Raw genomic sequence first — 18,786 nt, 5'->3', positions numbered from 1 at the left:
GATGGGTGGACAGTATCTATTTAGATTTCAAGAAAGCTTTTGACACAGTACTACACCAAAGACTTTTATGGAAACTGTACCATCAAGGAGGAATTCGAGGCAAACTGTTTTGTTGGATGCAAGATTTTCTCATAAAAAGAGAAATGAGAACAGTACTAAGAGGAAACTACTCATCATGGAAAGAAGTGACTAGTGGAGTAACACAGGGTTCAGTGCTAGCACCAGTCATGTTTTTAGTGTATATAAATGATATAAATAGGAACACTGGAAATGAGAGCTATCTGAATATGTTTGCAGATGATGCAAAAATACAAAGGAGAATTACTAACACAGACTCTTGTAAAGAGCTACAAGAAGAATTAAATAAACTTCATGAATGGAATAATACATGGCAAATGGAATTCAGTGTGGACAAGTGTCATGTAATCAAGTTTGGTAAAAGTGGAAAAAGACCTGATTGGGATTATCTATCTATCTATCTATCTATCTATAGCCCGACGCCCTAATCCCGCAAAGGGTGGCCGAAGACAAAACGCCTCCAAGTCGCTCTCTCACCCACCATTTGACTGCCCTCCCCCCAACTCACCCCCCCCTCCCTCATATACCTCTCAACTCCATCCCTCCACCTCATCCTCGGTCTACTTCTCCCTCTCCCTCCCTCCACCTCACCTACATACACCCTCTTAGTCAGTCTTTCATTCTCCATTCTCTTCACATGTCCAAACCACCTCAGTGTATTTCTCCTAATCTTCTCAACCACATCCACATCCACCTCACAGCGTTCCTTCACTTCTTAATTCGTCAACCTGTCCCTCCATGTCACTCCACATGCTCCTCTCAAGTAACTCATTTCCACTGCTCTCACTCTTGACATGTTCCCCTCTTGCAAGGTCCATGCCTCGCTTCCATACGTCAGGGTAGGGATCATAATACTATCATGCAGTGACTTCTTAACTTCCATACTCACCTCCCTATTTCTCATCACTGCTTTCAGTGTACCAACAACCTTCCTTCCCTGCTGTACCCTTTCATGCACTTCATCCCCCAAAGTTCCATCCTTACTCATCACACTACCCAAGTACTTGAATGCACTCACATTCTCCATATCCTCACCATCCATCCTCACTGCACACTCTGTGACTTCATTCCTCTCAAACACCATAACTTTACTTTTGTTTACATTAACTTTCAGATTCCTCCTCCTACACACTGTCCCAAATTCATTCACCAAACCTTGCAACTCCCATTCATCTTCACTCAACAGTACTGTATCATCAGCAAACAGCAACACCGGAAGCTTCCAAATCTCACCCTCATTCATTAGGGCCACCCCCACATCCACTGCCCTACCCTGCACCTCCTTTACAACCCCATCCATGTATATATTAAAGAGCCATGGAGACATCACACAACCCTGTTTCAGTCCCACATTGAGATCAATGAACTCACTCAGCTCACCACCCACTCGCACCGTAACCCTAGCTCCCTCGTACATACTCTTCACAGCACTCAACAATTTTCCCTCCACTCCATATATTCTTAATACCTTCCACATACCTTGCCTATCTATTCTGTCATAAGCTTTCTCCAAGTCCATTAAGGCAGCATACACTTTCCTTCCCTTCTCTAGATACTTCTCCACTAAACATCTTAGAACAAATATCTGATCTACACACCCTTTTCCCTTCCTAAATCCCCCTTGTTCTTCTCCAACTAGCTCCTCTGTCATATGCCTAACCCTATCAATGAGTATTCTACCATATATTTTACCAGTCACACCGTAGGACTACATAATAGATAGATAGATAAATAGATAGATAGAGAGACAGATAGAAGCAGGAAGTCAAATGATGAGAAGGTGTTGTGTCTGCGAGAATCGAGCAGTGCTAAACATGCTTACACCCTCTTAACACTGAGGAAAGCTGACGAAAGCGGCCAGTAAGGAGATGATGCAGTTAGCTGTCAGCAGTCCTCTCGTGAAGAAAGATCTGGTAACCATGAGGAACATACGTGACACACCCCTGCTACACCAGATTTTAGGAAAGAGAGTTTAGAAGGAGACAAGCGACCCTAGAGAGAGGTCGAGACGGAGATTAGCCTTAGAACAGAAAGAGAGAGAGATAGCGAGACAGGGAGGTAGCTACCCGGGTTTTTTTTTTTTTTTTTTTTTTTTTTTTTTTTAAAGTAGGCAAATACCCCTGTGGTTACTACATACTTCTCTCTCTCCTTTTCCTTTGGGATTATAAGTTAGGAAATAAAACCCTATACACATCAGAAAGAGAGAAGGACCTAGGTGTGATTATCAATAACAGACTATCTCCGGCTGACCACATCAGCGTGAAGGTACGGAACATGTATACACTGCTTGCAAATATGAGAATAGCATTCACATACATAAATGAAGACATGCTAAAAAGGATAATAACATCATTCATTAGACCAACCCTGGAATATGCATCAGTAGTCTGGAGTCCTCATCTCAAAAAACACATGGACAAGATTGAAAAAGTTCAAAGGGCCGCTACAAGATGGATACCAAGCTTAAGGGACCTAAGCTACGAAGAAAGACTAAATAAACTTAATCTACCAACACTACAGGAGAGAAGGAAAAGAGGTGACATGATAATGCTATATAAGTGCATATCAGGGAAGGAGAAAATAGACATAAATGATTACTTAACATATGGAGAAGCATCAGCAAGAGGACACTGCAAAAACTGCATAAGAAGAGAGGTGATAAAGACGTAAGGAAATTCAGTTTCCCAAACAGAGCAATTGATCAATGGAATGCACTACCGAATGAAATAGTGTGTGCCAAAACAATTCACAAATTTAAGGATATGTACGATAAATAAGGTTTAAGACACGGGACAGTACGAGCTTGACTCATTCCTGTAAAGATACAATTAGGTAAGAACAATTAGGTAAGGTAAGAACACACACACACACACACACACACAGATAAATAAAATTGAGTGGTCCAGACTTTCTGGATGGAATCCTTCCCGCACCCCCCGATCTGCCACTGCCAGATACCATAATGTAGATGATGTATTTTGTATTATATTTATGCTGCTGCTTGATTTTGTTCAAGTCAAGTTAGGAGAGCACCTAAGTAATGAAGGGATTAATGAAGGCTATATCTAACCCCTCCAGTTAAAGAAGTCTCTCATGACCTGAATAGCTGGAGATAGAAAAAAAAAAAGAAACAAACAAAAAAACATTGGGTTAAATAGGTGAAACAATTATTACTATACATCAACTGCAGTACTATAAAATCTTATGGGATCAATAAAATGGTGTAAGACTTATAATAGGTATAGGAGAGACGTTCCCCCCCCCCCACCCTGAAATTTTTTTTACGAAACTGAGCGTAAATGCATGAGATGAACATGATGGGCAGTATTATTAAAACTGCGAGTGCAAAGGTATTCACGAGCCTCTAGTATTTGCCAGTCATTTATGGAACACCTGTAATTGTTAGATGTGATAAGCCTGCATTCCAGACTATAGCCAGAAATGATACAGGTAGGTCTGACATAATCAGTCACCACCACTGAAGACCTCTTCACACTTTTGCACTCAGTTTTAATAATAAGGCCCAGAGTTACATACAGGCAGTCCTTACAAGTAATGGAGTGCAGACATCTGGCTATGGAAAATCAGTTACTGCCAAAGAACTTTTATTGAGGATACGTTGAAGGATTGTCTGTCCGAGGAGAGTGAGGTGAATACAATAAACATGTTTGTGGTTTGAGGAGCAGCAGTACTGTGAAGGCAAAACAGTGTGAGTTATACCTTGTATTGGTGTAGAAAAGAAGGTTGCCATGTCAAAGTCTGGCAAGTTGACCTCCTATATTCCTATCTAGAGACATATATTTATACAGTATATATAATATATTTCCTGAGTGAATTTGACAGTTGTGTTGATGGGTATATGCATGTAGTTTATTGATTATTTAATTATAAACCCCTTCATCCCAAGAAGTCTCTTTTTAGTTGAATAACATTGTCTGGTGTCAACCAATATTTAATACAAAGTGTGCCCTTAGGGTAAAGGGGTGAACTGTGATTGTTTTTCATCCCTTCACCCCCAAGGGGCCCCTCTTTGGCTGAATAAGATCATGTGGCTTTAGCCAGGAAAATTATAGTAAATCCATGGGCTGAAGATGGTAAGTACAGTACATCATCTTTTAATTTGATTCTGCATATTTGTACAGACTAATTGTTTAAAGGCTTGTTTAGTTCATTTATTGTTAGATTATGTATTATAGATACTGTTAGTGAAGCATGATCCTGTGCTTGATATTGAAAGCAATATTGATGTGTGGGTTGAATAATGGCCATTATTAGTTATGTAGAAAAATTACCCACCTTTCCTTGGGTTAAACGTATACCATACAACCTTGACTGTCGGTGCATTTACTCAGAATAGATACTGTATATACCTACTCAAATTCATAGATATGCAGTAATAATCCCCAAAGTAGAAAGCCTGTGTGTACCAGAAGCTGAAAGTCAGTTGCTGTGCCAGTGTTGGAGGCAATTATTGGTCCACTACATTAAGAAATAGATTTGCACATGGTTAGATAGTGATGCAAGAGTACATTGCAGTACAGTACCAAGGTGCACAGTTTTGAAATTCATGCAGTTTAAAATTTCAGACAGCTTTGAAACTAATGCAGTTGCAGTTAAAGCTCCAGGCATTTACTCCATTCCCCTTGGTAAACACACACACACACACACACACACACACACACACACACACACACACACACACACACACACACACACACACACACACACACACACACACACACACACACACACACACACACACACACACACACACACACACACACACACACACACACACACACACACACACACACACACACACACACACACACACACACACACACACACACACACACACACACACACACACACACACACACACACACACACACACACACACACACACACACACACACACACACACACACACACACACACACACACACACACACACACACACACACACACACACACACACACACACACACACACACACACACACACACACACACACACACACACACACACACACACACACACACACACACACACACACACACACACACACACACACACACACACACACACACACACACACACACACACACACACACACACACACACACACACACACACACACACACACACACACACACACACACACACACACACACACACACACACACACACACACACACACACACACACACACACACACACACACACACACACACACACACACACACACACACACACACACACACACACACACACACACACACACACACACACACACACACACACACACACACACACACACACACACACACAGAGTTATAAGGGAGGAAACAGGGAAGAACCCCTGAATTATAAACCAGTGTCCCTAACCAACAAAGTCGCAAAATTGTACAAGAGAATTCTGAAAGATAGATGGAAAAAAATATCTGGAAGAGATTAATATATTGGCTGAAAGTCAGTTTGGATTCATAAGTGGAAGGTCATGTGTTTCCAACTTGTTGAGCTTTTACTCAAGAGCGATTGATGTGTTACAAGAGAGAGACAGTTGGGTGGATTATGTGTATTTAGGTTTGGAGAAGGCCTTTGACAAGGTACCCCATAAGAGACTAATGTGGAAACTAGAGCATATAGGAGAACTGAAAGGGAACCTCCTGGAATGGATGAGAGACTTTTTGAGAGACAGACGTATGAGGACAGTAATAAAGGATAGGATGTCTGGATGGACGGAAGTAACAAGTGGAGTCCCCCTAGGGTCAGTCTTGGTGCCAGTAATGTTCCTGATTTATGTAAATGATATGGTAGATGGAGTGAACAGTTATGCAAGTCTGTTTGCTGATGATGCAAAGATCTTGAGGAATGTAGAGGTTGAGGAGGATTGTAAAATGCTGCAAGAGGATCTGGATAGGATACACAATTGGAGCCGGACGTGGGAAATGAAATTCAATGCAAAGAAGTGTAAAATATTGGAAATGGGTAAAAGTACCAAGTGGCCATCACCGAATTATTTGATGGGTAATGAACCAATCACAAATGCGAGAGAAGAGAAAGATTTGGGAGTGCTGGTCCAGGATAGTTTGTCACCTGAAAAACATTAACATGACAGTTAGAGAGATGTATAAACTCTTGACTAATATAAGAGTAGCATTTCATTATATGGATGAGGAGATGATGACAAAATTGAGTGGCCATGATCTGCCCCAGGGTAGAATATGCAGTAGTAGTGTGGTCCCCACACAAAAAGAGAGATATAAACAAGCTTGAGAGAATACAAAGAACAGCAACCAAGATGATCCCCAGTCTGGCAGATCTGTCGTACAGAGAGAGGCTGGAAAAGCTGGATTTGCCTTCCTTAGAGGAAAGGAGAAAGAGGAGCGACTTGATTGCAGTGTTCAGGACCATGATGGGAGTAGATAAAATTGACAGAGCAGGTCTGTTTGTATGGAATAAGAGAGTAACAAAGGACACAGAATGAAATTGAAGAAACGAAGCTGCTTGAAGGACATCAATTTGACTTGTTGAGAAACAGAAATGGGACCCCACGAGCATAGCTCATTTCCTGTATGTCACAATTAGGTAAATACAGGTAGGTAAACACACACACACACACATCTTATAGGTAACAGATATATAAGTTGTACAGTATTAGTAACCTCATCTGCATATGGATAGAATGATAGATTGTAAGTGTGACTGATGGACTGCAGAAATTGGTAGTAGTCAGAATAGTAGTTTGTCTTGAAGTCATCTTAGGAAAATCTCTTGTAGTGAAGGTTGTAAAGGAGATCATTTTTATACCTGAAGGCAAGAGATATTTCCAAACTTGGCAGATTGTATTTTAGTAACCAGAATAAAGTAAACATGCAGACATAATAGGGAAAGCATTGATGATTGTAAAAAGGTATAGAATGTTGTAGGATTTGATGTACAGTGCTCGTCAGAAGTATTCAGCGATGTCCGCCGGGCGCGCAATACTTATGGCCCAAAAAGAATCACCCCATTTTTGGGGGTAAGAATTGAGCCACAAGTTTGAGCTCCGAGCATGACGTCACGGTAGCCTGAGGCCTTCTGACGCGCTGGTTGGTTCCCGCCTCAGTTGCCCACGGGCTGCCTGAGAGAGAGGAACTCCGCCGAGTGTCCCTCTCAAATTGCGCCATTTTTTACCGAGTGTCCCGCAGTGTTTTGGCCTTCAAAACTTTGTTATGGCACCTATCCGTGAACTATCGAGTGAAATCATATCCCAGATCATTGCTCTAAAGGAGGCAGGCCACCAGACAAAGGAAATTAGTGAATTGGTTGGTGTGGGACGATCGACAGTGCGTCGTTGGTGTGCGCGGTTTCGGGAGGAAAACAGTGGTGAAGTTCCCACAAAGAAACCGAGGTCTGGTAGGCCTAGGAAAACTTCCCCAAGGTCTGTTAATGTTTTAAAACGTGCAGTGGAGTTTAATCCTTGTGTGAGTGCAAGGAAAATTAAGGAGAGCAACCCAGAAGTGTTTGGTGAGGTGTCAGTGAGAACAGTGTCTCGTAGGGTGCATGAGCTTGGTTACACAAGTCACAGGCCTGTGAAAAAGCCTCTTCTCTCTAGCAGCCAGAGAATTCGTAGGCTTGCCTTTGCTAATAAATATCTAAATTGGGGTGAGGAGCAATGGTTGTCAGTGTTGTGGTCTGATGAGGCAACGTTTAGTGTTACCTGTAACAGAGGAGCATGCAAAGGTAGTGACCCACTTGACCCACGGTATGTAGAAAGCACAGTTAAACATCCTGATTCACTCATGGTATGGGGTTGTTTTTCAGGGAAGGGTTTGGGGAAGCTTGTTGTACTTCCCAAGAACCTCAGAGTGAATCAGGATGTTTACCTGGAGCTTCTGTGTGATCATTTACCAGACTCCTTCGAGCTAACAGGTGCACGAGTGTTTCAGCAGGACGGTGCACCTGCTCACAAGGCCAAATCGGTCACCAATTGGCTTCGTGACTGCGAGGTATCATTCATGACAGACTGGCCAGGAAATAGCCCAGACCTCAACCCGATTGAAAACCTCTGGTACCTCGTAAAGAAGAGTCTCCAAGGGAAGGACGTGAGCTCTCTGCCTAAGCTGGAAGCCGCCATTCGTGACTCCTGGGACAAAATACCCCTCCAGCACCTCAGGAGCCTCGCCCTTTCACTTCCAAGACGTCTCAGGTCCGTGAAGAAACGTAAAGGCTACCCTACGAAGCACTAAAGGTAAATAAAATGCATTATTTATATGTTTTTTCAATGTTGAAAGGTTTGTTTCTCAGGAGGGACGCAGGGCGCCCCATACTTCTGACGAGCACTGTACATTACCAAAAATTCCCTTAATTTGCAGTAAGTGAATGTTACTAAACTATTCAGAAAATGTTCACTAGATGGTACTGATTATTAAAGCAGCTTTAGCTAAAGGTTCATTAATATGCATTTTTGTACTGACAAGTTTTTGTCCGGTACATTTATTGGTGTATATTGGGGTGGTACTTAAAACTTCACAGAAAATGCACTTTATTACTAGACAAGGATATTCCTGCTGAGATTGAATTTGCAGTCTTTATTTTGCAATGGATGTACAGTATTTACTCTGCATGCCATATTGTATTTGTTGTTAATTTAACCCTTTCTGTCCAAGGATGTATGTCTCATTTATTTCTTGCTATTGTCAGATGATTTTGCTCAGCATGGGAGAAACTTGTTTACCTGGAGGGATTAGACATGGCATTACTTATCCCTTGCATCACTAGAGGCATTCCTTAAGCCTAATACAACTGTCAGAAGGTAGCAAGAATAAACTGATAAAATACATCATTGGATACATGGGGTTATGATATACACACGGATTATCATCTCTCGCATGACTGACAACTGCTCTTCCATCTTTTCAGATATTCCTTTTTATCTTCATAGTTCCTATTTACAACTGCAGAATTTAGCACCAGAAGGCAAGAGAGTGTGCTTGTGCTTGTGTTTGTGTGGGCTTGTGTGGATGATGCTAAACACTGTACTTTACCATTTACTTCTCCTGAAAGTCTACATGAGTCATTAGGCTGTGCATGTTGAGGATTTTTTTTTTTTTTTTCTCAGAGTCTTATGACTCACTCTTAGTGAATGGAATTGTTTAACATTAGCTAGAATATAAGTCAAGAGGTATTCTGATCATGAAAGAGCTAATGGTAACAGTAATAACATTCTTAGGCTCTTGTGACCTGCTCTTGGCTGAATAAAACCATTTGGCATTCATAAATAAAATACTAGACTTGCCCTAATCTTTAGAGAGCCAATTAACTAAATCTGTATTTGGTGAACAGAACTAATGGCCTCAAGTTTTGACATACCCTTTGCCTGGCCCATTTTGTGTGACAGATTTGTGAGAATGTTTTCAGTAACTTCATCTAACTGCATGATGATTTGTCATGTCAGCATAATGCTTCTAAATCTTTAACCTCACCAGTACAGTGATGCATTTTTATACTTATGCTGTCTCCAGTTGCTTTAATTCAGTTTAGTAGTTTTGAAATTCAGAATGATGATTTTATCTTAAACTAATGCAGGTCTCTGGTGGTATTAAAAAAAATATTAATAATAGTAATAATAACAATAATCCAGTGTTGCCCCTTGAGGAGCCTAGGAGCCTGAGGCTAGGCAAGTTGGTCTTGATATTTAAAATGAGAGTGTGACCAGCCTCACTTATCCCTGAGTTGCATTGCATGAGCAATAAACCCCAACCACCCCTTGGATATAAACCTGCACTGGCTCAATCCAATTGGAGCACCCTAATAACCCACTACACCACCAGGCACCATAATTTGGTTATATGGTTACCACCCAGAGTAGTAGTAAATGATTTCCTGGTGTACAGGGAACCATTAGGCTTGTCACTCAGTGTAGAGTCACCCACAGACAGAAGGAAGAGAAAAGAATGGAGGAAAGAAGGAAGAGAGGAAAGGGTTAGCACCCGAGAGCAGCACTAAATCGAGTGAGTGGATAGTGAGTGCCCTTGGCTACCATAATAATAATAATAATAATAATATTAATAATAATAATAATAATGTTTCCTGTACACCAGGAAGCCATTTACTATGCTGGGTGGTAACCATATAGCCATATTGTGGTGACTGGTGGTTTAGTGGGTAATTTAGGCACTCTGATCAGATTGAGCCGATGTAGGTTTATATCCAAGGGGTTGTTGAGGCTCATCACTCACATAATACCACTCAGGGATATGTGAGGCTGGTCACTGTCATCTTGAATGTCAAGACTAACTTACCTAGCCCCGGGCTCCTACGTTCCTCATGGGGCAACGCTGGATTAGATGATGAGTGAATGGATGAATAATATAACTGTACTGTTGGGGTTGTCCTGAGAAACATGGAAATGTAGCAATGACCAGGTAATATATAATAATGTCCCATGATGTTATGTTGTAAAATGAAACTTTTTACCCATCCTCCGTGGAACATAATCTGTCTCCACACACCAAAAAGCACGTAGTCTCATAAGACAATTTCTGCTTATCCTTTATCTTTGGCTGAAAGGATGTCATAGCCAGAGTTATACAATGAATGAAGACCTTATCTGGAATTAAGGTGGTTGTCCCTTTTTTTTTTTTTTAATTTTTTTTATGCAAGGAAGAAGGAACTAAAGGCCAGAAGCCCACAGCGCTGCTTTCTCCAAGAAAAAACAAAAACAAGACAATAGAGAGTCAAATTCAAGGTCTGTTCATTTTGAGATGCCTGGACACACTGCATTTGAAAGACTGGAGGTCATAGGCTGTAAGAAATACAGACAGAGGAAGGCAGTTCCAGAGTTGACTTGTATACATGAAGGACTGGGAGAAACAGTTAATGGTTGCATTAGAGAGTTGGACAGAAAAGGGATGAGAATTTATTGCTAGACAGGTTGCTGCGCACCCGCCATAGTTTTGGAGGAATGCAAGCAGACAGTTCAGAAGAGCAGTGAGGAACAATTTGCCAAGACATTGTGACCTGGAACAGTTTGCTGAGAAAGTGTTACTCGTGCAATCCTGAAACACGTCCACCTTTCAACAACAGGTTTTCATTTGGTGTGGAACCATGGCTACATCTTATCTTCAGTAAGCTATAGGGAGAATTGAAAGTATGGCTCATGAGTGCACTGAGCAGAGTCTAACAGGAAAGCTGGGGGATGAATCAACAGTAGATCTTGTGTGTGTTTGGGCAAGGCTCCATTGTTTTACTTTGGGAACTAGACTGAATTACAGTATCTCCTTGTCAGAAGTCACTGTTCTTTTTTACTTCATTTGTTTATTTATTTGCTCATAAGTCCACTTCAACTCTAAAACTTTGCCTACAAAAGTTCCACCGAAAATTTCACTGCTACCTCTAAAGCCAATTTGCCAGGTCTCCCTTTCTGCAGTACCAGTTTTATGGCAAAAGTTTTGATGATTTGGGATACATCTTTGACTTATAACAAGGATTCCTTGTAGATCTGGTTTTCTTCCTTGACTATTCTCTTGGTAAAGTATTTGAAATTTTAATTGATAAGCACATAGTTAAACATCTTGAATCCAACAACTTAATTAGTGATAGACAATATGGTTTTTGCCACGAAAGATCCACCATTGACATACTCAGTCTCCTGACTTATACCATTCTTCCATTAATTGACCTACATGGAGAAACTCATGCAGTAGCCCTTGATATTTCTAAAGTTTTCGACAGAGTATGGCACTGGTCCCTGCTGTCCAAACTCCCTTGCTGTGGACTAACATCTTTTGTTCCTCTGCTTCCCTCATATCTCAGGGACAGAAAAATAAGAGTAAAAGTAGATTATGTACATTCTAATATCCACTTAATTAATGCCGGTGTGCCACAGGGATCAGTTCTGGTGCCAACCCTGTTCCTGGTTCATGTTAATGATCTCTTATCTGTCACCCACAATCCCATCCATTCATGTGCAGATGACTCAACACTTCATAGTTCAGTCACACTCAGACACCATTTACCAAGTCTAATATCTCTAACTCTCAACTCAGTACAGCCATCTCCATAAATCAAGACTTATCTACGATCAATGAATGGGGACAAAACAACCTTGTCTCATTTAATGCTAGTAAAACCAAATGTATACAATTTACTAATAGACAGATATTGCCAGATTCGGATATTATCTTCAGTGCTACTAATATTCCTATCTCCAAAAGTATTGAATTTCTCGGTGTCTCACTTAACAATGCCCTCAGCTGGACCTCTCTTGTCAGATCACATGCTAAAACTGCCTCAGAGAAACTTGGATTATTGTACAGAGTCCATAACTTCCTCACTGACAAGAAGTTAGCTATAATTTATAAATCAAGTGTGCTGTCAGCTCGAATATTGCTCACCCTTGTGAAGTGGATGTGGTGAGGTTGCATTAAAACAACTAGACAAAATTCAGAACAAAGCTGCTGGAATTATTAATAACCTTGTTATTATAAATAAACTACCTCCCCTACAGGTAAGAAGGAATGTTGCCTCCCTTGCATTATTTTACAGATATTTTTATGGCAAATGCTTAGATGAAGTTGAGTCCATTGTGCCACCTCTCCGTGCCATCCCTTGTGCTACACGGGCATCTGGCGGAGCTCATGACTGGAACGTCACTCAGCCATATTGCAGAACTTCTGCCTATCAGAATTGTTTCATTCCCCGAACTGCATCTCTCTTGAACTTGCTTCCACAGAGTTGTTTCCCTCCAAACTTCAACCTACAGCATTTAAAGTCCAACTGATACAGATACTTTATGAATGGAGGACACCAGTAATCTGGTGTATGGATTATTTTTTTACTTATTTGTTTTTCCTTCCTCTGTAGGGGGGGGGGGGGAATGAGGGAAACTGAAACTTGTCTCATGTTTGTTGACACTACCTGCTTTTGTCAATTGTTTTAAGTCTCACTAGTTGAAAATGTACAATAATCCTCACAGACCTCTACAATGATGCAGTTATCACTAATCAGTATTTTATTTTCACTTCACTGTAGGTGGTGGGAGCCATCATCCACTTACTTGGTGTAGTGCTGCCCACTTCTTTCTTCACCTTTATCATTCTATATGTGTCTGTTCTCCTTTCTTTCTACCTTTCCCAAGCCTTCCTGTCACTTATTTCTCTTATTTCCACTTCTGGTGGCTCCACACTGAGTGACAAGTCTAATGGTTTCTTTAACCAAGGAACCCATTTACAGGGCTGGGTGGTATCCTTATAACTAGCTCATGGGATGAAGTGAAACCTCTTATGGTGCCCCAGTTAACTGGGTGGAGATGCAAATGCAGCATCCACCCAGAAACCAAACCTCCACACTATTCTCCAAGCATTGCTGTGGCAAGGTGCTGTCAACTGCAAGGGAACATTGTTTATTGGTTCACTGCACGGGATGACCCTGCAGGGGCGGTTACTTGCCTCTGGTTGATGGGTCTGCTTGGCCAGACAAACTGGGGTTGATTAACAACAGCAGCAGCAGCTATTCACCGTTTCATTTTATTTCATAACAGCCATTAATTCATCATGCAGAATTCTGGTCATGTGATCTGCCCAGCAAATAATTAAAATAAATCCATTTTTAATGTAAATAAGATTATTCAAAACACATCATATTAACTTGTCATGGAAAACATTAGTTAAATGAAGGAGTGTGTGAAGAAGCAGTGTTGAGGTCATTTCCAGATGATGGGTGCTATGTGTGAGGACCTGTCAGCACTTGTCCTGATTATACTGGTTTGTCATTACCAGATCTATATTTGTGTCTATCATGTATCAGTGGTGTACATTAATGCTTTTTTGGTAATGTTCAATTCTAATACCAACTGTTGAATAACTCAGCAGTGCATTTGGTTTAGTCATTTGGATTACATACAACTTCATTTCAGAGGGGTGTGTGAGTTGGGAGCAGGGCAGTGAAATGGCAGGGACAGGGCGACGTGGAGGTGATTTGTTTGTGGCCACCCCGAACGGGATTGAGGCATCTGGCAATAGATTGATAGATAGATAGAATTTTATTTGATAAAATATTAAGTGTTACACTAGTCACACTTTTTATAGAAACACCTTACCTAAACTGCCATTTCCTTTGGAATCAAAGTGGCTTTCCTATTATAGTCTAGTCCGGTTTTCAGGTATTTGGACAACTCCAGGCATTTTGGAGTCAAAGTTGAAAAATAAGCTTTTCTAGGGTGTTTTTTTGTGCAGAATCCATTTTTGCTGTTTGCCAAGCTGTATCTCTCAAGCTGACACCATCAGACGGGTAAATCCAAGATGGCCGCCTTAAACTCAAAAGCATCATTTTAACAAGTGGTGCCTCGTCCGTATATCATTGTGACGACCGTAAAACCTTATTAAAACCCACTATAAAGTCATTTTACGTTAATTATTTTATTGATATTACTTTTCTCTTAATTAAGTAATAAACATAAACATAAATCCAGGATGGCTGACAACACATTTATATTACAAAAAGTTGCAGATTGCAAATTGATGAACAGGCATAGTGGCAGTGTGTTTTACATAGTGTCATTGTTGGGCTTCGACATTGCTACAATCGTCATCGGATGTTCTACATTTGCATGCTGCTGCTGCTGTACAACGCAAGTGGGACTTTTTACATTTGCAACGTGCACTCATACATCGGTTGGCGCAGTTGCAGGTGATCAGTTCCACACATGAGTCTGGGACTGGGGGTAGGGACATCAGCGTTGGCACCAGTGATGCAATAACAGTTCTTCAATGTCTTCGCTGTTTGCTTTTGCCTTTATTTCAGACCTCAGCCCTTGTGCTTCATTTTGGATGAAGGTCAGGAGTTTTGGCATCAGGATTCTCCACATGGCCTGGATGGTTAGCTTATGTGCCCCCATTGCTTTGGAGTATGACTTGCCTTTGCCCGTGAGGACTTGTTCTGCTGTACCAGGACCAAGGATTTTGCTTTCAACCCAAGCCTCCAGTAGACCAGATGATTGAACATGTTTCCCAATGACCTTCAGAAAGTTCAGCGATTTGTGCAACCTGCCCATTCTGACGATCAGGAAGTCCTGGTATTCGTCCTTTGCCCACTTGAGCTCCTTCAGCTTACAATAAAGGGCTTCATCAACTGTAAGTACGACATGGTGTTGTCCAAGTTGTGTTGCAATGTGTTTGCATCTCTGAACCACCTTATGGAGAGTGTCAAGTTCACGGGCTGGGGCCTGGACAATTGGTATGTAACCAACACTCGTCATTTCAGGATTGGCACTACAGTTGCTTTGGTTAAAATGTGTCCAGCCTGTCTTGATGTCCACATCTTGTTGTTTCAGGAAAAAGACCATGTCCTTGGCAATGGCTTGAGCTGCTGATGGATTGTCATCATTTGATTCATTGTACCATTCTTTGTTGATGCCCTCAGTTGCTCTAGGTTCTAGTCTTCCTGTCACCACTGGAGCAGGTGAAAGTTGATCCATGACTTCGGGAACTTTCAGACTCATGTTTGGGGAAGGTCGAAGGTCCTTCAGTCCTATGTCCGCTTTGGGACCTCTTTGCCATCCAGCGATGTGTGTGGCATGGAAGCTGTTTTTACTGTCAAAACTGTTGTCGTTGATGTCAGTGTTGTCACACGTGAAGTGCACGAATCTGTTTGGTACAAAGTTTGGTGGAATCACTGCTGCTGTTTCTGCATCCATTGTTTTCAGTGTACTCTCAGCCAGGGATGTGTCAACCTGCAGTAGTTTCGGGTAACTTATGATGTGTCCAGCTTTGTGAAATAGTTCAACAAGTTCTTTAGACCGTGTAGCCTGGTGCAAAGTGCTGGCAAGCCTAAGAGTTTAGGAGTCCAGTGCTTACCTCCAGTGACGTTGTAAACCAAGTCTTGTGCAATACTAAGAACTTTTGCTTGACTGTCATCCTGTTTTGTATCATCTGCTACGTCGTCTGGGTCTGCTTCCAAACGACTCTGTCCACCAAACATCAACCGAAGGAACATAAAAAGGCTATTTGGGATGCAGGATATCATTTCACCTTCATTGACAACAAATCCCTTGTACATGGGATGTGCCAGTATATCATCTCTCAGTCTCAAAGCCACATGAATCATCTCAATAAATCCTTCTTGAGCCTGATATTTTGGTATCAGTGTTGGTTCCTCTTTTTCAGAGAGTAATGTTGAGAAAGGGACAAGAATAAAACAAAAACATATCATATACATCGTTTGCAGAAGCAAAGATATCAACAATCAAATAAAACTGCGGCCATCTTGGATTTTCAATGTTTATGATGCTTTATTTATGCACAAAGACACACATTTGACATTTTATTATCAATATGTACATTAGGAGCTTGTGCAATGCATTATATCCATTAATATATTTTATATTTGAAGCAATTCTTCAAAATATGCATTTTCTAGAAAAGTGGCGGCCATCATGGATTTTGTCTGCTAGGAGCAAAACCCCACGAGATACAGCTTGGCAAACAGCAAAAATGGATTCAGCAAAAAAAAAAACACCCTAGGAAATCCTGTTTGCCAACTTTGACTCTAAAATGCCTGAGGATTTTCATACAGCCACATTTTCCAGATATTCCACTAGTCTATTAATGTACAGTGGGCTCGCCTACTGTGCGAGATCACTGTACTAATCGCATTGTGCGCGAATGACCAAAAATCATAACCAAAAACCTTGAATGCGTGAGTTTACCTCACAGAACGCAAGGTAGAGGCAAGGAGTGGCTCAAAAATGCTATTTTCCATTAGTCCACAACCCCCCCCACACACAGTGCATCTATCGTCACGTGTCTTGATGTTGATACGCAGAAATTCCCAGGCATTCTACTGCGCAGCTTGGGGTACAAGGCGGCGGGCGCGCCATTACAGACACGGCTCGTGCACGGCACGGATCCGCTCTGCAGCTAACGTGTCGTGTACGGGTTGCTGTTTTTTTGCTCCATCCTGGGCTGTACCGTACCTCCGCCACACCATGCCACCAGTCCCAAGAGTTAAGAAATTCCTCACGCACGCAACCAAGTTGGAGATTATCAAGCTCAAGGAGGAGGGAAAAGGAAATACAGCTATCGGTAAAGCCCTAGGACTGGCTAAATCAACAGTGAGGACAGTGTGGAAGAACAGCAATGCCATCAGGGCACTAATGAAGACGTGCGGTGCATCTGACCAAGAAGGCCGTTCCCGGGTGGGAAATACTGTAGTGTGATGATACTAATGGAACGGTATCTTGCTACCTTCATAATGAGGAAGGAGATGGAAGGTGTACCACTGAATGGCAGATTTATTCAAAACCAAGCCCAGCTATTATACAAGGCAGCATCTTGCAAGTTAAATGTAGACAAACCTTTCAAGGCATCGGTAGGATGGCTGCACTGTTTTTTGAAACGCAAGGAACTCCATCACATCAAACTGTCTGTTGAACGTGCCTCTACCGACGAGCTGGCCACTAGAGAGTATCCTGCGATGTTTAGAGCGCTTCTTGAAGAAGGACAGTACACCAAGGACCAAATCTACAACATCGACGAAACGTCGTTATACTACAAGGCCATGCCCAAATCAACTTACATTGCTAAAATACAGAAACAAGCCCCGGGTCACGAGCTCCAGAAGTGTAAGATGACAGTAATGTTCACTGTAAACTTGTCTGGGAGTCACAAGATGAGGCCAGTTGTTGTACACACAGCTTCACACCCAAGGTGCTACAAAATCCTCACGAACATGGACGCAAGTGGCGTGTACTGGTACACGTCTGCAAATGGTTGGATGACCAGGAACATTATGGCAGATTGGTTAAAGAAGCACTGCATCCCCGATGCCAGGGCCAAGTGTAGGGAACTTGGCATTCCATTTAAGATGCTTCTTGTGCTGGACAATGCACCAAGTCACCCTCCATACCTAGAAGATCTGCACAAGGATTGTCATGTTGTGTTTCTGCCACCCTGGACGACGTCACAAATGCAGCCACTGGATCAAGAACTGATCGACTGTGAAGCACTTCTGCCACAAGCAAGTGTATGACTACCTATGCAGGAAGACTGACACACAAGAGGAGCTTCATGCCCTACAAGATCACAATGAAGACCTCAATGAGGCACCTGCTCCTGTTCCATCTACGCCAGCAGCTGTATCCCGACCCGCCACGGTTGACATGACTGTTGAGGGATTTTGGTGTCATTTTAGAGTGAAGGACACAGTTGACTCTCCTGCAAGCATGGCACCAGATTACACCTACAACGGTGAACCATGTATGGCGAATGCTCGTGCCTCACTTATGCACAACCCACGAGACGGCCATTCAACCACTGGCCAAGGCTAAGGCAGCAACACTGACAACAACACAAGCTGTACCAGGTTTCGAGGACGTTACATTGGCGGACATACGGGAAGTGCAACCTGCTACTGAGGAACAGCCTCCTGAGGAAGCCACGCACTGGATAGACGAGGCTGACGCAGAGCCTGACGCCAGGCAGAGTCAAGTTGAGCAGCCTAGTGTGCTGGAGGGGAGAACACAGCTGTGTATATCAAGAATAAGCAGGATCCTTGCTGCTGTGGATAAGCTCAAGGAAGAGGTGAAGGAACAGGAAGTCAGCAGCCTCAGAATGGAGGAGGTTCTGGTTGGTATTGACAAACTCTTCCGTTTCTAAACAGACAGGGACAGGCAAGAAATAAACAGGAGAAGACAGACGCTCATAACAAGTTACACACAGTGGG

At 42.1% G+C, this 18,786-nt stretch overlaps 1 protein-coding gene across 1 annotated transcript in view; it reads left to right on the top strand.

Moving 5' to 3' along the window:
- LOC145395059 (uncharacterized) overlaps positions 1 to 18,786 on the top strand; it is a 288,850-nt gene that overhangs the window by 267,648 nt on the left and 2,416 nt on the right. The window contains exon 12 of the mRNA XM_080268814.1: positions 8,986 to 9,042. Within this exon, the coding sequence (XP_080124940.1) occupies positions 8,986 to 9,042 (57 nt within the window). The remainder of the gene's footprint in view (positions 1 to 8,985; positions 9,043 to 18,786) is intronic.

The sequence above is a fragment of the Coenobita brevimanus genome, chromosome 29, assembly GCF_032717465.1.
Source record: "Coenobita brevimanus isolate Jiangsu-jjx chromosome 29, ASM3271746v2, whole genome shotgun sequence".
NCBI classification, from domain to species: Eukaryota; Metazoa; Arthropoda; class Malacostraca; order Decapoda; family Coenobitidae; genus Coenobita; species Coenobita brevimanus.
This window is presented reverse-complemented; position numbering and strand designations above follow the sequence as displayed.